Source organism: Hylobates moloch, unplaced genomic scaffold (assembly GCF_009828535.3).
Source record: "Hylobates moloch isolate HMO894 unplaced genomic scaffold, HMol_V3 SCAFFOLD_1, whole genome shotgun sequence".
Classification (NCBI taxonomy): Eukaryota; Metazoa; Chordata; class Mammalia; order Primates; family Hylobatidae; genus Hylobates; species Hylobates moloch.
Genome location: NW_026652276.1, coordinates 40,859,565 through 40,881,462, shown reverse-complemented (window position 1 = coordinate 40,881,462; position 21,898 = coordinate 40,859,565). Strand labels below are relative to the sequence as shown.

The window sequence follows — 21,898 nt, the reverse complement described above, 5'->3', positions numbered from 1 at the left end:
CCTGGCAGAGACACAACAAAAAAAGAGAATTTTAGACCAATATCCGTGATGAACATCAATGCAAAAATCCTCAATAAAATACTGGCAAACCGAATCCAGCAGCACATCAAAAAGCTTATCCACCATGATCAAGTGGGCTTCATCCCTGGGATGCAAGGCTGGTTCAACATACACAAATCAATAAACGTAATCCATCATATAAACAGAACCAATGACAACAACCACATGATTATCTCAATAGATGCAGAAAAGGCCTTCAACAAAATTCAACAACCCTTCATGCTAAAAACTCTCAATAAATTAGGTATTGATGGGACGTATCTCAAAATAATAAGAGCTATCTATGACAAACCCACAGCCAGTATCATACTGAATGGGCAAAAACTGGAAGCATTCCCTTTGAAAACTGGCACAAGACAGGGATGCCCTCTCTCACCACTCCTATTCAACATAGTGTTGGAAGTTCTGTCCAGGGCAATCAGGCAGGAGAAGGAAATAAAGGAAATAAACCCCATCATCTTGCCCAAAATCTCCTTAAGCTGATAAGCAACTTCAGCATCAGGATACAAAATGAATGTGCAAAAATCACAAGCATTCCTATACACCAGTAACAGACAGAGAGCCAAATCATGAGTGAACTCCCATTCACAGTTGCTTCAAAGAGAATAAAATACCTAGGAATCCAATTTACAAGGGATGTGAAGGACCTCTTCAAGGAGAATTACAAACCACTGCTCAATGAAATAAAAGAGGACACAAACAAATGGAAGAACATTCCATGCTCATGGGTTGGAAGAATCAATATTGTGAAAATGGCCATACTGCCCAAGGTAATTTATAGATTCAATGCCATCCCCATCAAGCTACCAATGACTTTCTTCACAGAATTGGAAAAAACTACTTTAAAGTTCATATGGAAACAAAAAAGAGCCTGTATTGCGAAGACAATCCTAAGCCAAAAGAACAAAGCTGGAGGCATCACGCTACCTGACTTCAAACTATACTACAAGGCTACAGTAACCAAAACAGCATGGTACTGGCACCAAAACAGAGATATAGACCAATGGAACAGAACAGAGCCCTCAAAAATAATACCACACATCTACAACCATCTGATCTTTGACATCCTGACAAAAATAAGAAATGGGGAAAGGACTCCCTATTTAATAAATGGTGCTGGGAAAACTGGCTAGCCATATGTAGAAAGCTGAAACAATCCCTTCCTTACACCTTATACAAAAATTAATTCAAGATGGATTAAAGACTTAAATATTAGATCTAAAACCATAAAAACCCTACAAGAAAACCTAGGCAATACCATTCAGGACATAGGTATGGGCAAGGACTTCATGTCTAAAACACCAAAAGCAATGGCAACAAAAGCCTAAATTGACAAATGGGATCTAAATAAACTAAAGAGCTTCTGCACAGCAAAAGAAACTACCATCAGAGTGAACAGGCAACCTACAGAATGGGAGAAAATTTTTGCAATCTACTCATCTGACAAAGGGCTAATATCCACAATCTACGAATAACTTAAACAAATTTACAAGAAAAAAATCGAACAACCGCATCAACAAATGGGTGAAGGATATGAACAGACACTTCTCAAAAGAAGACATTTATGCAGCCAACAGACACATGAAAAAATGCTCATCATCACTGGCCATCAGAGAAATGCAAATCAAAACCACAATGAGATACCATCTCATACCAGTTAGAATGGCCATCATTAAAAAGTCAGGAAACAACAGGTACTAGAGAGGATGTGGAGAAATAGGAACACTTTTACACTGTTGGTGGGACTGTAAACTAGTTCAACCATTGTGGAAGACAGTGTGGCAATTCCTCAGGGATCTAGAACTAGAAATACCATTTGACCCAGCCATCCCATTACTGGGTATATATCCAAAGGATTATAAATCATGCTGCTATAAAGACACATGCACATGTATGTTTATTGCGGCACTATTCACAATAGCAAAGACTTGGAACCAACCCAAATGTCCAACAATGATAGACTGGATTAAGAAAATGTGGCACATATACACCGTGGAATACTATGCAGCCATAAAAATGGATGAGTTCATGTCCTTTGTAGGGACATGGGTGAAGCTGGAAACCATTCTCAGCAAACTATTGCAGGGACAAAAAAACAGACACTGCATGTTCTCCTTCATAGGTAGGAATTGAACAGTGAGAACACTTGGACACAGGATGGGGAACACCACACACCGGGGCCTGTCATGGGGTGGGGGGAGGGGGGAAGGATAGCATTAGAAGATATACCTAATGTAAATGACGAGTTAATGGGTGCAGCACACCAACATGGCACATGTATACATATGTAACACACCTGCACGTTGTGCACATGTACCCTAGAACTTAAAGTATAATATATAAAAAAAATAAAAAAAATAAATAAAAGAGGTTTAATTGGCTCACATTTCTGCAAGCATGGTTGGGGAGGCCTCAGGAAACTTACAATCATGGCAGAGGTAAAGAGGAAGGAGGCCTGTCTTACATAGCTGGAACAAAAGGAAGAGAGAGAAGGGGGAGGTGCTACAACCTGATCTTTTGAGAACTCACTATCGCGAGAACAGAAAGGGGGAGAATCTGTCCCCATCATCCAATCACTCCCACCAGACCCCTTCTCCAACGTTGGAGATTACAATTGGATATGAGATTTGGGCAGGGACACAAATCTAAACTGTATCAGACACTAAGGCAACTCAATGGGCAAAGGAAAGTATTTTTAAAGAATGATGCCAGGATAACTGAATATCCATAAGACAAAAATGACCCATGACTCTTACACTTCACTTCATACACGAAAATTATTCAAAATGGATCATAGAATCATAAAAGCTAAAATTTTAAAGCTTCTAAAAAATAGAATATCTTCACGACCTTGGAATAGGCAACGATTTTATAGAGAGGACACAAAAATCTGTAACCATAAAAGAAAAAAAAAGATCACTGCCTTTCATCGAAATTTAAAGCTTCTGTATATCAAAATATATCGTTAACAAAATGAAGAGGCAAACCACAGGCTGACAGACAATATTTACAACATGTATATCTGACAAAAAACTTGTATCCACAATATAAAAAGTACTCCTACATATCAAAAATAAAAATACAAGCACCTCCTACTTTTTCAAATGGGAAAAGACTTGAACAGGCACTTTATGGAAGAAGATATATGAATGGACCAATAAGCATATGAGAAAATCCCCAACATAATTAGTCATCAGGGAAACTAAAACCATAATGAAGTACCACTTCATGCCCACTGGAATGGCCAAAATTAAAAGACTAGCAAAACTAATTTTTGTGGAGGATATAGAGCAACTAGAATTTCAATATATCTAAGATGCAAGAATAAAATGGTACAACTACATTGGAAAATAGTTTTGGCAAGAGTTCCTATAAAGTTAAACCTGTACCTGACCTGGCGCCCAGTAATACCACTACAGCTATAACAGCTACAGTGAAGAATGAAAAGGATATTCAGAGATGGGATTTTGGCAAAATAAGGAATTTCAATTTCTGCATGTTTAGCATTCTGTTATTTCCAGTTAATTAAAATTTTTGTTCTAAGAACCCTTTGATAAGACTGTCTAGACTGTGGGAAGATTGTCCAGCTAAAGGACAGCAAGACTGTCAGTCTATTTGCATACGTTTCCAGAAAGCTGGGAGAGGAGGATTATGCCCAGAAAGACAAAAAGATCACCTAATTATGGAGGCACACCTGGGGACTTGGGCGTACCACCTGGACTACACATTCAATCACCAAGGTGCTTTGGGCTGAGTTACCTCCTTCTCTCGAATGAAGTTCTCAAAGACAGCACTGCAGGATTCATTTATTTTCTTCTCTTCTTCTCCTGACTCCAATTCGAATTTTTTGGTCATCTTTTTTTCTGTGGAAGTGACAGGAAAGCACATATATGTGTAAAGATGGGAAAAGCAGGTGCAACGAGAAACCCAGAATATCTAAAGATAAAAGCAATTCCAGACTGTGTCAGACTCAAGGTCATTGCAGCCTGGTGTTCAGCCTCTGACACTCACCTGAAGGTGCTTGAGGGTGAGGTGAGCACGGTGGTTGTCCTCAATCACATTAGTCATATGGGATTTACCACCAACATCTCTGGTTCTTTTGTATGTAGTTTATTTTTAATCTGTTGCTTTTTATTTTGTCCATTCCCTCTGCTGACGTAACCACTATGCTATCATGGATATCTTTATCTTAAAATAAAGCTCTTAGCTAACGTTACTTTGCCAGCAATAAAATTCATCCTGTACTTAGTGCTGGGGTAGAAGTAGGCTTCAGCTATTTTCCTGGGCAAGGAAACCTGCCAGTAGAGCCCCAGTATCAAACAAGAGGAAGGAGGGGTGAAAGGAAACACAGATTTCTTCAGTATTGCAATTCTGGGGATGGACAGGGAGTCTCTGGTCTGACAGGGTAAGCCTCTGACTGAGCTGGATGGTGAGCAGCTAAATTCTGGTCTTCCAAAACTGGTGGTTACGTCTTTACTTAGACTTTGGCAACATGGGATGACAGTCGTATGAGTAGCTAGAATCTGGGATATGACTTGGGTTCTATTGCACTAGAATTCTAGGTAAAGCCCCAGACAGGAGCAGCTCCCCCTCCCATTCCCCAGCCTTAACTCCAGGGTCTTCATATTACCTTCTGGCAGTCCAGAGTGCCCACCAGAATGTGAATTAATTTTCCTACGGGGTGTCTGCATTTAAATGAGTAATTTGTTAAAATCAACTAAATCTGAAATGAATGTGGTTGGCGTGGAATGTGGAATAGATCTATAGAGGTCCCACTCCGACCTCAACTAGTCTTCTAGGCCTGGAGTAGTCTCTACAAATTCTCTTCTTTTTTCCTTTTATGAACACGTTCAGTGGGGGTGGGAGGTGCACCTATAGAGTACTTTGTATGATGCAAGCTCTGTGTTAATTGTTGGAAATATTAAAAATATTTACCAAGTGTGACTTCCTTCTAGAAGACGTGGGAATATAGAAGCTCTTAGTATAATGGATTGTGTTGTTCCTATCTGCCCCCTGCCCACATGCAAGTGAACATTTCACATTCTAACTAAAGAACTCTTGAAACTTTATGTTCATCTATTTCTAGATAATAAGTCTGCACTCCCTACAGGGATTCTAGCATTTGTTCCAGCCATCATGGGCAAACTTGGACCAAATGAGTTTCAGAAGGTACAGGCTTAGACTCTCTTAGATCAGATGCCTGAACTTCAAAAAACACCCTACCCTTGTTCTCATTTTGCTTTCATGAAAACTCTGGGCACCTTCCATTCAGGTATCCATGCCAACCACATTGATAGATTCATGTGGCCCATCACCCTTGGTAAGCCCAAGGCTACCTTCCTCAAGTCAAGACCAAACTTCATGGCAGTTTTTTAATGCACTTGTCATCAGAAAAGCTAGAGTTTCTGTACTCACTTTGCTGTAGCAGGGTATTTTCTCGCTCCAACTTCTCATCCTTCCTCCATTTTGCCTTCTGTTTTGACCACTTCTCTTCCATTTCATCATAAATACTGTCCTGGGGAGGTACAAAGGCACCATGAAGAAAAGAGTCCTAAAATGAAGGTGACCTGGAGAGGCTGTAAAACTCAACTCAGGGAGGACTCCTCTTGGCACTGCACAGTGGGCCAGGGCCCAGCACCATGTTCTGTGCATCTTCCCTTACCTGGGGCCCTCACAGAGTAGGTCCTCCATGGGTGACTGGTGAGAAGTAAATTCCAGCCCAGCCCAACAGAGAGCTTATGGAACCCAAAGGTCAAGGGCAAACTATGCACAGTGTTTGCCCCACTAGAACTGAACTTCCTTTGAAGACAGGTAGAGTTCTCCATGTTGAAGAATCATGTCAGCTCCCCCTAAATCACAAATCCCTCTTCAATAGCACAAGAAGAAAGGAGGCTGGGTGCGCTGGCTCACACCTGTAATCCCAGCACTTTGGGAGGTGGAGGCAGGCAGATCACAAGGTCAAGAGGTCGAGACCATCCTGGCCAACATGGTGAAACCCCGTCTCTACTAAAAATACAAAAATTAGCTGGGTGTGGTGGCACACACCTGTAGTCCCAGCTACTTGGGAGGCTGAGGCAGAAGAATCACTTGAACCTAGAAGGCAGAGGTTGAAGTGAGCCGAGATCACACCACTGCACTCCAGCCTGGTGACAGAGTGAGACTCCGTCTAAAAAAAAAAAAAAAGAAGAAGAAAGGAAATGCCTAGTAGTTAATTTGAACACTTAGAAAATAAGGGGATGTTTTTCAGAGAATGTCCACTTTTTCTTAGCAAATCTAACTTTCTTTTGTGGTTGAGGTTAGATAAGCCTAATCTAATACCAATACTGTTGCTTGGTTCAGATTTCATGAACATGGAACCCTAGGAGGGGGAAGGCCCTGGACCTGGATGCCGCTAGCAGGGTCCAAGGACGCTGACTGCCTTATTTTTCAGGTTAGCAGAAGGATTCACACCTGACCTATTCTATTTACCACTCACAGGTCTTAGGCTCTGCTCTATGATATTTTCCCTGAATATACCAAGGAGTATCTTAAAATAATGAGTTTTAGACACAGGCTCAAAACTGAAACTGTAAGTGGTAAATAGAACTTTAGAGGTGGTACTGGTGTTTAACTTTTGATAGAGCAACCAAGTGTCCTTGTCTGCCTGACACTTAGGGGTTTCCTGGGACTCTGGACTCTCAGTGCTAAAACCTGGAAAGTCTCAGGCTAACTAGAACTGGTTGGTCACTATACTTCACAACTAAATAGGATGAAGGCTTGAGGCTTCAGTCCTTTCCCGCCCCACTAGCCATCTCTTAACTCTCTTCATCTACCTAGTAAGAATCATACCGTAACTTTGTTTTCCTGGGCCTTCATCAAATGAGCTGATTAAATGGATGGGTTTTATTCTGAGATGACGGGAGCACTCCATGCTTTGCTTGTGGCAGTGCAGAGTGATACATTTTTTTGGATGGCAATTTGGCCATATATATTAAAGGCCTTAAAAATGTTCATTCCAAAACAAGAACAAACTAACCCCAAAGCTAGGAGAAGAAAAGAAATAACTAAAATCAGAACAGAACTGAATGGAATCAAGATTCAAAAATCCATACAAAGAATCAATGAAACAAAAAGTTGGATCTTTGAAAGGATATGCAAGACCGATAGAGTGCTAGCTACATTAGCAAAGAAAAAAAATGACGATCCAAACAAGCACATTCAGAAAGGACAAAAGTGACATTACAACCAATCCCACAGAAATATAAAAGATCCTCAGAGACCATTATGAACATCCGTATGCATACAAACAAGAAAATCTACAGGAAATGGATAAATTCCTGGAAATACAACCTCCAAAGATTGAATCAAGAAGCAATTGAAACCCCAAATAGACAATATTGAGTTTTGAAATTGATTCAGTAATAAAATAATCTAACACTCAAAAAAAAAAAAATCCTGGGACCAGAAAGATTCACAGCCAAATTCTACCAAAAGTACAAAGAAGAGCTGGTACCAATTCTACTGAAACTATTCCAAAAAAATGAGGAGGAGGGACTCCTCCCTAACTTATTCTATGAAGCTGGCATTATCCTTATACCAAAATCTGGCAAAGACAAAAAAAGAAACTACAGGCCAATATCCCTATGAATATAGACTGAAAAAACGCTCAACAAAATACTTGCAAATTGAATCCAGCTACACATGAAAAAGTTAATTCATGGCCAGGCACGGTGGCTCATACCTGTTATCCTAGCACTATGGGAGGTTGAGACAGGAGAATTGCTTGAGCCCAGGAGTCTGAGCAACATGATATGAGACCCCATGTCTACAGAAAAAATAAAAAATTAGCTGGGTGTAGTGGTCCCAGCTATTTAGGAGGCTGAGGTGTGAGGATCACTCCAGCCCAGGAGGTTAAGTCTTCAATGAGCTGTGATTGTGCCGCTGCACTCCAGCCCAGGTGACAGAATGAGACACTGACTCAAAAAAAAAAAAAGTTAATTCACCATGATCAAGTAGGCTTCATTCTCACAATGCAAGGTTGGTTCAACATACGTGAATCCATAAATGTGATTCACCATATAAACAGAATTAGAAAGAAAACCCATATGATCATCTCAATAGACATGGAAAAAGCCTTTGATAAAATCCAACATCCCTTCATGATAAAAACTCTCAGCAAATTAGGTTATCAAAAGAACATACTTCAAAATAATAAGAGCCATTTATGACAAACCCACAGCCAACATCCTACTGAATGGGCAAAAGCTGGAAGCATTCCCCTTGAGAACTAGCACAAGACAAGGATGCCCACTCTCACCACTCTTATTCAACATAGCACTGGAAGTACTAGCTAGAGCCATTAGGCAAGAGAAAGAAATAAAAGGCATCCAAATAGGAAAAGAAGAAGTCAAATTTTTCTGTTCACTGATAATATAATTCCATATCTAGAAAACTCTAAAGAATCTGCCAAAAGGCTCCTGGAACTGATAAACAAGTTAAGTAAAGTTTCAGGATACAAAATCAATGTACAAAAAATCAGTAGCATTTCTATACACCAATAATGTCCAAGCTGACAGCCAGATCAAGAATGTAATCCCATTCACAATAGACACAAAAAGAATAAAATCCCTAAAAATATAGCTGACCAAGGAGGTAAAACGAGAACTATAAATTGCTGCTGAAAGAGACAACACAAACAAATGAAAAAACATTCCATGCTCATGGATCAGAAGAGTCAATATTAAGGTGGTCACACTACTTAAAGCAATTAAGAGATTAAATGCTATTCCTGTCAAACTACCAACATCATTTTTCACAGAATTAGAAAAAATTATTGTAAAATTCATACGGAACCAAAAAAGAGCCTAAATAGGCAAAGAAATCCTAAGCAAAAAGAACAAAGCTGGAGGCATCTCATTACCTGACTTCAAACTATACTATTAATATAAGGCTACAGAGATGGTGGACGGGAGGCAGGACTAGGTTGCAGCTCCCACTTGGATGGACAGAGCAGCATGTGGAGTCTTGCATCGTGAACCTTTGCTCCAGAACTACTGCAGGAATAATTTAGGAAAGCCAAGAGAATCCACAGACCCTCTGAAGGTAGTGGATTGCTCCTGCAGGACCCGGGAGATGCCCCAAATACTGTGAGTGCCCAAAATGTGGAAGTAGGAAAGGGGGATTGTCCACCTTCAAACACACAACCTCACCGGGGAACCTGAAGGTCTAGATCATGGGAGAAGATTCTGACCTTACCTGGAGCTGAGTCAATTTAGAGAACCAAGTGAAATACAGGGGTAAAGGAAGTAGCAAGAAAAGCCCTGTGGGCTCTCTGGGTTCCCAGGGAAGACATTTCTGACTTGTCTCACAGGGCTACCTGGGGAGGACTGCCAGAGGAACTCAGAAAACGTCACAGGGAGAAGGAAAACTCCAGATGAATTTTGTAACAATTCTAACCGAACAGGAAATCTCCTGGCCAGAACTTGGGGGAAGGCATGAATCTGGTGTGCAGACTCCACAGTCAGGGAAGCACAAAAGCACTACTTGCTTTTGCAGCTGGGAGGCTGGTAGCCTGGGGCAAGTTCTCAGCCCTGTTTGCCCACTGCCTGGAAACAGACTTGGTACTACTGGGTTGGGGGCATGGTGGGAGTGAGCTCGATCTTCTGGGTTTCGTGGGAGCTAGGTGAGGTCTGTGACTGCCAGTTTTCCTCCACTTCCCTGACAACCTGCATGACACAGCAGAGATAGCCATAATCCTCCTGGTAACATAATTCCATTTACCTGGGAACCACACCTCCATCCTCACAGCAGCTGCAGCAAGACTCGCCCAAGAAGAGTCTGAGCTCAGACACGCCTAGCCCTGCCCCGACCTGATGGTCCTTTCCTACCCACCCTGGTAGCTGAGGACAAAGGGCATATACTCTTGGGAGTTCTAGGGCCCCACCCACCGCCTGATCCTCCCCATACTACCACAGCTGACGCTGTCTTGAAAGCATCACTTCCTGGCAGGAGGCCAACCAGCACCAAAACAGTGCATTAAATGACCAAAACTAAGGACCCTCACAGAGTCCATCTCACTCCCCTGCTACCTCTACCAGAGCGGGTGCTGGTATCCACAGCTGAGAGACCCACAGATGGTTTACATCACAGGACTCTGTGCAGACAACCCCCAATACCAGCCTGGAACCTGGTAGGCCTGCTGGATGTCTAGATCCTAAAAAGAGATAACAATCACTACAGCTTGGGCTCTCAGGAAGCCACATCCCTAGGAAAAAGGGGAGAGTACTACATCAAGAGAACACCCCATCGGACAAAAGAATCTGAACAACAGCCTTGAGCCCTAGACCTTCCCTCTGACAGAACCTACCCAAATGAGAAGGAACAAGAAAACTAACTCTGGTAATATGAAAAAACAAGGTTCTTTAACATCCCCCCCAAAATCACACTAGCTTACCAGATATGGATCTAAACCAAGAAGAAACCCCTGATCTACCTGAGAAAGAATTCAGAAGGTCCGTTATTAAGCTCATCAAGGAGGCACCAGAGAAAGGCAAAGCCCAATTTAAGGAAATCAAAAAAATGATACAAGAAATGAGGGGCAAAATCTTCAATGAAATAACATAAATAAAAAACAATCAAAACCTCAGGAAACAACAGACACACTTATAGAAATGCAAAATGCTCTGGAAAGTCTCAGCAATAGAATTGAACAAGCAGAAGAAAGAACTCAGGGCCTGAAGGCAAGGTTTTGAATTAACCCAATCCAACAAAGACAAAGAAAAAAGAATAAGAAAATATGAACAAAGCCTCCAAGAAGTCTGGGATTACGTTAAATGACCAAACGTAAAAATAATTAGTGTTCCTGAGGAAGAAGAGAAATCTGAAAGTTCGGAAACACATTTGGGCAATAATCAAGGGAAACTTCCCCACCCTTGCTAGAGACCTAGATATCCAAATACAAGAAGCTCAAAGAACACCTGAGAAATTTACCACAAAAAGATCATAGCCTACACACATTGTCATCAGGTTATCTAAAGTTAGGATGAAGGAAAGAATCTTAAGAGCTGTGAGGCAAAAGCACCAGGTAACCTGTAAAGGAAAACCTATCAGACTAACAGCAGATTTCTCAGCAGAAACCTTACAAGCAAGAAAGGATTGGGGCCCTATCTTCAGCCTCCTTAAACAAAACAATTATCAGCCAAGAATTTTGTATCCAGCAAAACTAAGCTTCATAAATGAAGGAAAGATACAGTCTTTTTCAGACAAACAAATGCTAAAAGAACTTGCCATTACCAAGGCAGCACTACAAAAACTGCTAAAAGGAGCTCTAAGTCTTGAAACAAATCCTGGAAACACATCAAAACAGAACCTCTTTAAAGCATAAATCTCACAGGACCTATAATACAAAAAAAAGCAAAAACAAAAACAAAAACAAAAAAAACCCAAGGCATACAGGCAACAAATAGCGCAATGAATGGAATGGTACCTCACATCTCAATACTAACATTGAATATAAATGGACTAAATGCTCTACTTAAAAGATACGGAATTGCTGAATGGGTAAGAATTCACCAATCAACTGTCTGCTGCCTTTAGGAGACTCACCTAACACATAAGAACTCATAAACTTAAGGTAAAGAGGTGGAAAAAGACATTCCATGCAAATGGACACCAAAAGCGAGCAGGAGTAGCTATTCTTATATCAGACAAGACAAACTTTAAAGCAACGGCAGTTAAAAAAGACAAAGAGGGACATTATATAATGGCAAAAGGCCTTCTCCAACAGGAAAATATCACAATCCTAAATATATATGCGCCTAACACTGGAACTCCCAAATTTATAAAACAATTACTCCCAGACCTAAAAAATGAGATAGACAGCAACACAATGATAGTGGCAGACTTCATTACTCCACTGACGGCACTAGACAGGTCAAGAAGACAGAAAGTTAACAAAGAAACAATGGATTTAAAATATACCCTGGAACAAATGGACTTAAGAGATATTTACAGAACATTCTATCCAACAACCCCAGAATATACATTTATTCAACAGCACATGGAACTTTCTCCAAGATAGACCATATGATAGGCCACAAAACAAGCCTCAATAAATTTAAAATTGAAATTATATCAAGCATTCTCTCAGACCACAGTGGAATAAAACTGGAAATCAACTCCAAAAGGAATGTTCAAAACCATACAAATACATGGAAATTAAATAACCTGCTCCTGAATGATCATTGGGTCAACAATGAAATCAAGATGGAAATTTAAAAAAATTCTTCAAACTGAATGACAACAGTGACATAAAACCTATCAAAACCTCTGGGATACAGCAAAGGCAGTGCAAAGAGGAAAGCTAAAAGCCCTAAACACTTATATAAAAAAGTCTGAAAGAGCAAAAACAGACAATCTAAGGTCACACCTCAAGGAACTAGAGAAACAAGAACAAACCAAACACAAACCCAGCAGAAGAAAGGAAATAACCAAGATCAGAGCAGAACTGAATGAAATCAAACAAACAAACAAAAAATACAAAAGATAAATGAAACAAAAAGCTGGTTCTTTGAAAAGACAAATAAAATTGATAGATCATTAGCAAGATTCTCCAAGAAGAGAGAAAATCCAAATAAGCTTAATTAGAAATGAAAAGGGAGATATTACAACTGACACCACAGAAATACAAGAGATCATTCAAGGCTACTGTGAACACCTTTACGTACATAAACTAGAAAACCTAGAGGAGATGGATAAATTCCTGGAAAGATACAACCCTCCTAGCTTAAATCAGGAAGAATTAGATACCCTGAACAGACCAATAACAAGCAGTGAGATTGAAATGATAATAAAAAAATTACCAACACAAAAAAGTCCAGGACCAGATGGATTCACAGCAGAACTCTACCAGACATTCAAAGAAGGATTGGTACCAATCCTATTAACACTATTCCACGAGATATAGAGGGAATCCTCCCTAAATCATTGTATGAAGCCAGTATCACCCTAATACTAAAAACAGGAAAAGACATAATCAAAAAAGAAAACTACAGACCAATATCCTTGATGAACACAGATGCAAAAATCCTTAACAAAATACTGGCTAACTGAATCCAACAATATATCAAAAAGATAATCCACCATAATCAAGTGGGTTTCATACCAGGGATATAGGCTTAACATACTCAAGTCAATAAATGTGATACACAAAATAAAAAGAATTAAAAATTAAAATCACATGATCATTTCAATAGATGCAGAAAAAGCATTTAACAAAATCCAGCATGCTTTATGATTAAAACTCTCAGCAAAATTGGCATACAAGGGTCTACCTCAATGTAATAAAAGCCATCTATGACAAACCCACAGCCAAAATCATACTGAATGGGGAAAAGTTGGAAGCATTCCCACTGAGGACTGGAACATGACAAGGATGCCCACTCTCACCACTCCTCTTCAACATAGTACTGGAAGTCCTAGCCAGAGCAATCAGACAAGAGACAGAAATAAAGGCACCCAGATCAGTAAAGAGGAAGTCAAACTGTTGCTGTTTGCTGATGATATAATTGTATACCTACAAAACCCTAAAGATTCCTCCAAAAAGCTCCTAGAACTGATAAAAGAATTCAGTAGAGTTTCCAGATACAAAATTAATGTGCACAAATCAGTAGCTCTGCTATACACTGACAGTGACTAAGGTGAAAATCAAATCAAGAACTCAACCCCTTTTACAATAGCTGCAAAAGAAAAATAAAATTTTTAGGACTATACCTAACCAAGGAGGTGTAAGACCTGTACAAGGAAAACTATAAAACACTGCTAAAGAAATCATAGATGACACAAACAGATGGAAACACATCCCATGCTCATTGATAGGTAGAATCAATATTGTGAAAAAGATCATACTGCCAAAAGCAATCTACAAATTTAACGCAATTCCCATCAAAATACCACTATTGTTTTTCACAGAACTAGAAAAAAAAAATCCTAAAATTCATATGGAACCAAAAAAGAGCCCACATAGCCAAAGCAAGACGAAGCAAAACAAAACAAAGCAAAACAAACAAACAAAAAATCAAAAAACAAAAAACCCAACAAATCTGGAGGCATCACATTACCTGATTTCAAACTATATTATATGGCCATAGTCACCAAAACAGCATGGTACTGGTATAAATATAGGCACATAGACCAATGGAACAGAATAGTGAACTCAGAAATAAACCCAAATACTTACAGCCAACTGATCTTTGACCAAGCAAACACAAATATAAAGTGGGTAAAGGACATCTTATTCAACAAATGGTGCTGGGATAATTGGCTAGCCACATGTAGGAGAATGAAACTGGATCCTCATCTCTCATCTCACACAAAAATCAACTCAAGATGGATCAAGGACTTAAATCTAAGACCTCAAAATATAAAAATTCTAGAAGATAACATCAGAAAAACCCTTCTAGACATTGGCTTAGGCAAGGATTTCATTACCAAGAACACAAAAGCAAATGTCATAAAAACAAAGATAAATGGCTGGAACTTAATTAAACTTAAGAGCTTTTGCATGGCAAAAAGAATAGTCATCAGGGCAAATAGACAACCCACAGAGTGGGAGAAAATCTTCACAATCTATACATCTGACAAAGGACTAATATCCAGAATCTCCAATGAACTAAAACAAATTAGCAAGAAAAAACAAATAACCCATCAAAAAGTGGGCTAAGGACATGAATAGACAGTTCTCAAAAGAAGATATACAAATGGCCAACAAACATGTGAAAAAGTGCTCAACATCACTAATGATCAGGGAAATGCAAATCAAAACCACAGTGAGATACCACCTTACTCCTACAAGAATGGCCATAATCAAAAAAAAAAAAAAAATACATGTTGGCATGGATGTGGTGAACAGAGAACACTTCTACACTGCTGGTGGGAATGTAAACTAGTACAACCGCTATGGAAAACAGCATAGAGATTCTTTAAAGAACTAAAAGTAGAACTACCATTTGATTCAGAAATTCCATATATATATGATAGAATACTACTCAGTCACAAAAAGTAATGAATTAATGGCATCAACACAACTTGGATGAGATTGGAGACTTATTCTAAGTGAAGTAACTCAGGAATGGAAAACCAAACATCATATGTTCTCACTCATAAGGGGAAGCTAAGCTATGAGGATGCAAAGGCATAAGAATAACAGAATGGATTTTGGGGACTCAGGGGGAAAGAGTGGGAAGGGGGTGAGGGATAAAAGACTACAAATTGAGTGCAGTGTATACTGCTCGGGTGATGAGTGCACCAAAATCTCACAAATCACCACTAAAGTACTCACTCGTGTAACCAAACACCTCCTGTTCCCTAATAACCTGTAGAAATAAAAAAAAAAAAATAAGGCTACAGTAACCAAAACAGCTTGGTACTGATACAAAAACAGACACATAGATCAATGGAACAGAATAGCAAACTCAGAAATAAAGCTGCACACCTACATCCATCAGATCTTCAACAAAGTAGACAAAAACAAGTGGTAGGGAAAGAGTTCCCTATTCAATAAATGATGCTGGGATAGCTGGCTAGCCATATGCAGAAAAATAAAACTGGACCCCTACCTTTCACCATATACAAAAATCAACCCAAGATGCCTTAAAGATTTAAACATAAGACCTCAAACTCTAAGAATCCTAGAAGAAAACCTAAGAAATACCATTCTGAACATTGGCCTTGGGAAAGAATTTATGACTAAGTCCTCAAAAGCAACTGCAACAAAAACAAAAATTGACAAGTGGGACCTAATTAAACTAAAGAGCTTCTGCACAGCAAAAAACCCATCAATGAAGTAAACAGGCAACCTACAAAAAAAAAAGAGAAAATATTCACAAACTATGCATCTGACAAATGTCTAATATCCAGTATCTATAAGTAACTTAAACAATTGAACAAGCAAAAAACAACCCCGTTAAAAAGTGGGCAAAAGACATGAGCAGACACTTCTCAAAAGAAGAAGAAATTTGTTTGTGTTTTTCCAAAATGGCAGATTAGAGGCATTGCTAGCATGCTTCTCCCACTTGGAAAAACAAAATAGTTGTAGAGATTCACACTGAACTTTTTTCAAGGAGCAATGCAGAAACTGAACAGGAAAACCAAAGGAATCTACAGACCCTTTGAAGGAAGCAGGAGGCTGCAGGTTACACTGTGAATCTGGCGAAGGGCTGTGAGTTCCCAGAGTGTGAGAGGGGGGACTCACCCTGCATTACTCCTAGAATACACACCCCCACTGTGGATCCCGAAAGTCCAGACCATGGGAGAAGGCCCTAACCCTACCCAGCACAGGAACTGACTTGGGGAGGGATGTGGAATATAAAAGTGGGAGCAGTGGCAGGAAGATTCTTGCACGCACTCCCAGGTTTCAGCATGGACAGAGGGAAGCCATTTCTTACTGTTCCTCACAGGGAACCCTGTGGAGGACAGCCAAAAAGTTCAGGCAGTGGTTGCAGGTTGAAAGAAGCCTCCAACTGGGTTTCATGATATAACCTTTGGTGGGGATGAACTCCCTTGGCCAGAGCCAGGGTGGAGGAGAGTGAAAAGTGGGCTGCAGCCATGAGTGCAGGAACTGCCAGTGCAGGAACTGGGTGCCTGGCTTTGCAGTGGACAGGGAGGGGCTTGGCCTGAAAGCTGTGATTGCTATCTCTGCAGGGAACATATATGACTCAGGACAGTTGCAAGTTCTGAGTGCAGGCTAACTGGAACTTAGCTTGCTGCTGCCAGTGGAACACTGTGGGAGTGCATCTGTCTTGCCAAGTGCATGGGATCTGTGTAGGGCTCACAGCCACCTGCTTCTCCCCACTCTGCACAAACCCTTCTGTGTGACAAAGGCAGCAACACTACCTTTTGGAACATCAACCCAGTGGCCTGAGAACCACTCCCATTCCCTGACTTCCACAGGGGCTGCTGCTTGCCCTGCACAGGGAGACTCAGAGTGCAAACCCACCTGAACCAACCCTCACCTTGCTTTGCCCTGTCACCTGCCCTGGTAGTTTAACACAAAGGACAGAAACTCTTGGGGGCTATATAGCCCCACTCATTGCCTGAGAAACCAGAGTAACCCCTCTGGACAACATAAAGCAAGCAAAAGTCCTATTGCTACTATTGCAGCTGGTTCTTTTTTGCAAGCACCACCTCTTGGCTGGAGGCCAACCAACAGTCCATTACAGCATCTCCTGGTAGAATAATAATTCACCTAGGAAGAAGATGGCTGTGTAATCTAAGCTATCATCACTGCCTGCACCACTCTGGCTAACCAGGAGGTGCTGATTTTGTCCACATGACCAGTTCATTACTACTAAAACCAGTGTTCGAGAAAGCCAACACACTAAGGCTATCAATAACCAAGGACTCTCACGGAGTCTATTACCCTGCCACACCCATTAGAACTGGTGCTGCTACCCACTGTTGGGAGACTTGAAAAGAGGTCACATCACTGGATCCCTTGCAGATATTCCCTAGCACCAGCCTGGAGTGTGGTACCTTCACTGGGCAGCTAGACCCAGAGACCCTGTTGCCTTAGGAGTGGGATTTCCCGATCCTAGAGGAACAGGGAGTGCATCACATCAAGAGAACACCCTGTGGGACAAAATAATGCAGACAGCAGGACTTAAGAACCAGATCTTTCTGCTGGTGGGAAGTTTCTTTCAGCAGAGGCACAGTTGCAGTGCTGGGCTCGGCAGGAAAGTCTTCAGCAATAACCCAACAGACAGACCAGCCCCCCACCCATTGTCTACCACTGCAGGCACAGTTGGAGCTTCTCCCATTGGAGCTCAGTGTGAGTGCAACTACAGACAGCCTTTTTGGAAGACATCAGGGTGACTGCATCCCCATAGGAGGGGCACCCTCTAGGTTTAGGCTTGCATGAGAGACAGTCACAATTTTTCTCTATTTGGAACATCAAAATTCCTGCAGATGAAAAGAGGTGCCTGTCTGGGGATGAAAAGCTGGAGCACTGAAATAGGAGTGTGTCTGAGAGGGATAACTTTCCTGCTAACCTGGCAGGCGAGCTGAGGTGGCTCCAACCCTTACCCCTGGTAAGACCTCAGTGCAACTCACTCCTCCAGCCACTTCTGTCAAGGCTGAGACCTCTGCCCATCACTGGGTATTGCATTTACCCACCTGCTTTAGCCACAGCTGATTCCTACCCAGGGACACCTCCCTCACTGGCCTGAAGCTGGAACCAACAAACTAGTAAATAAAACACTGGAGAAAAGGCCAGGTGCAGTGGCTCATGCCTGTAATCCCAACACTTTGGGAGACTGAGGAGGGTGGATCACTTGAGGTCAGGGGTTTGAGACCAGCCTGGCCAATATGGTGAAACCCTGTCTCTACTAAAAATACAAAAATTAGTTGGGTATGGTGGCAGGTGCCTGTAATTCCAGCTACTTGGGAGGCTAAGGCACAAGAATCACTTGAACCCAGGAGGCAGAGATTGCAGTGAGATCATGCCACTGCACTCCAGCCTGGGTGACAGAGTGAGACTCGGCCTAAAAAAAAAAAGAAAAAAAAAACTGGACAAAAATACATAAATAAAAAAGGGCATGCCATGGGGGAATGAGATAAGCTTTAAGAGACCTCTATCATTACAGCCCCATAGGAGACAGTGATCTTGCTAATATACCAAGCACATTGCTACTCCAACCAGCATCTAAGAAAGCCACATAAAAAAACTCTCTATAACCAAGGAACTATTACAGAATCTTCACCCCTGAAAGCACCAAAAACCAAATTAGGCCATAATATGATAAGCATTAAAGTCACATCCTTAAGTGGAAAAAAGAAATTAAAAAACAAACACAAAAAGAAACACAGTCAAATCAAACATAAATTCAAGGATAATTAGAAGAAATAATCTACCCAAATGAGGAGGAACCAGAAAAGTAACTCTGGTAATATGAAAAAACAGGGTTCTATAACACCCCCAAAAGATAACACTAGCTCTCCAGCAATGGATCCAAAGCAGGACGAACTCTTTAAAATACCGGATAAAGAATTCAGAAGGTCAATTATTAAGCTACTCAAGGAGATTTCAGAGAAAGATGAAAACAATTATAAATTTAAAAAGCATTTCAGGATATGAATGAAAAATTTTCTAGAGAGATAGATATTATCAAGAAAAAACAATAAGAATTTCTAGAAATGAAAGACACACTTAGGGAATTACAAAATGCAGTGGAAAGCTTCAACAATAGACTAGAACAAGTAGAAGAAAGAATTTCAGAGCTTGAAGACAAGGTTTTTAAACTAACCCAATCAGACAAAAATAAAGAAAAAAGGATCAAAAGAAATGAACAAAGTCTTCAAGAAATATGGGATTATGTTAAACAGCCAAATCTAAGAATAACTGGTGTTCCAGAGAGAGAAGAGAAAATAACAAGTCTGGAAAACTTATTTGAGGGAATAATTGAGGAAAACCTTTCTGGCGTGGCTAGAGATCTAGATATCCAAATCCAAGAAGCTCAAAGAACTCCTGGGAACTTAATTGCAAAAAGATCTTCACCAAGGCATATAGTCATCAGGCTATCTAAACTCCATGTGAAGGAAATAATTCTAAGAGCAGAAAGACAAAAGCATCAGGTAAGCTACAAAGGAAAACCTATCGGAATAACAGCAGACTTCTCAGCAGAAACCTTACAAGCCAGAAGGTATTGGGGTCTTATCTTCAATCTCTTTAAACAGAAAAAACTGTCAGCCAAGAATTCTGTATCCTGTAAAACCAGGTTTTGTAATTGAAGGAGAAATAAAAGTCATTTTCAGATAAACAAATGCTGAGGGAATTTGTCACTAGCAAACCAACACTACGAGAAATGCTACCAGCCTGTCCACATGGCAAAACCCTGTCTCTACTAAAAAATACAAAAATTAGCCAGGTGTGATTGTGCATGCTTGTAATCTCAGCTACTCAGGAGGTTGAGGCATGAGAATCTCTTGAACCCAGGAGACAGAGGTTGCAGTGAGCCAAGATTGCACCATTGCACTCCAGCTTGGGTGACAGAGCCAGACTCTATCAAAAAAAAAAAAAAGAAAAGAAGGAAGGAAGGAAGGAAGGAAAGAAAAGAAAGAAAGGTGGGCTAAAAGGAGTTTTAAACATTGAAACAAAAGCCAAATATGCACCAAAATAGAATCTCTTGAAAGCTTAAAACTCAAGAAGTCTATAAAACAATAACAGAATGAAAAAAGAAAAACTATATACATAACAATTAACATGATGAAGAGAACAGTACTTCACATCTCAATATTCATGTTGAATGTAAATGGCCTAAATGCGCCACTTAAAAAATACAGAATGGCAGAATGGATAACAAAAATCACAATCCAAACATCTGCTGTCTTCAAGAGACTCACCTAACATGAAAGGATTCAAATAAACTCAAGGTAAAAGGGTGGAAAAAGATATTCCATGCAAATGGACACCAAAAGCAAGCAGGAGTAGCTATTCTTATATCAGACAAAACAAACTTCAAAAAGCAACAACAGTAAAATAAGACAAAGATGGTCAATATAATGATAAAAGGATCAATCCAACAAGAAGATATTACAATCCTAAATTTACATGCATCTAACACTGGAGCTTGCAGATTCATAAAACAATTACTACTAGACCTAAGAAATGAGATAGACAGCAACACAGTAATGGTGGGATACTTTAATATACCACTGACAGCACTAGACAAATCTTTGAGACAGAAAGTCAACAGAGAAATAATGGACTTAAATGACATGTTAAAACAAATGGACATAACAGCTATTTACAGAACATTCTACCCAAGAACTGTAGAATGTATTTTCTTCTCATCAGTACATAGAACAGTCTCTAAGATAGGCCATATGATAGGTCACCAAACAAGTCTCAATAAATTTTTAAAAATTGAAATAATATGAAGTATCTTCTCAGGCCATAGCAGAATAAAACTAAAAATCAACTACAAAGGGAATCCTCAAAACTATACAGATACATGGAAATAAAATAATCCATTCCTGAATGATATCTGGGGTAAACAGTGAAATCAAGATGGAAATTTAAAAAATTTTTGAATTGAATGATAGTGACACAAGTTATCAAAACCTCTGGGATAGGTGGGGTGCAGTGGCTCATGCCTGTAATTCTAGCACTTTGGGAGGCCAAACAGGTGGATCACTTGAGGCCAGGAGTTCGAGACCAGGCTGGCCAACATGGTGTTGAACCCCCCCATCTTTACTAAAAATACAAAAATTAGCTGATGTGGTAGCAGGCGCCTGTAGTCTCAGTCTCAGCTACTTGGGAGGCTGAGGCAAGAGAATTGCTTGAACTTGGGAGGCAGAGCTTGCAGTGAGCCAAGATGGTGCCACTGCACTCCAGCCTGGTTGACAGAGTGAGACTGTCTCAAAAAACTAAAAACTAAAAAAACTTCTAGGATACAGCAAAAGCAGTGCTAGGAAAGTTTATAGTGCTAAATGCCTGCATCAAAAAGTCTGAAAGAGCACAAACTGACAACTTAATGTCACACTGCAAGGAACGGGAGAAACAAAAAAAACTAAGCCAAAAGGTAGAAGAAGAAAAGAAATAACGAAGATCACAGCAGAACTAACTGAAATTCAAACAAAAAATACAAAAAGATCAATGAAACAAAAAGCTGGTTCTTTGAAAAAATAAAATAGACTAGATTAGCCAAGAAAAGAAGAAAAGATTAAACAAGTAAAGAAGAGAAAGAAGATCTAAATAAGCTCAATTAGAAATGAAATTGGAGACATTACAACCCACAGAACCACAGAAATACAAAAGATCACTTGAGACTACTATGAACACCTTTTTGTATACAAACTAGAAAGC

At 40.1% G+C, this 21,898-nt stretch overlaps 1 protein-coding gene across 5 annotated transcripts in view; it reads right to left on the bottom strand.

The window, feature by feature from the left end:
• Positions 1 to 21,898, bottom strand: part of FLACC1 (flagellum associated containing coiled-coil domains 1) — a 75,859-nt gene that overhangs the window by 16,590 nt on the left and 37,371 nt on the right. For all 5 annotated transcript variants that reach the window (XM_058439745.1, XM_058439739.1, XM_058439741.1 and 2 more), the window contains 2 exons: positions 5,476 to 5,575; positions 3,820 to 3,923 (listed from right to left, as the gene is read on the bottom strand). In XM_058439745.1, the coding sequence (XP_058295728.1) occupies positions 3,820 to 3,923; positions 5,476 to 5,575 (204 nt within the window). The remainder of the gene's footprint in view (positions 1 to 3,819; positions 3,924 to 5,475; positions 5,576 to 21,898) is intronic.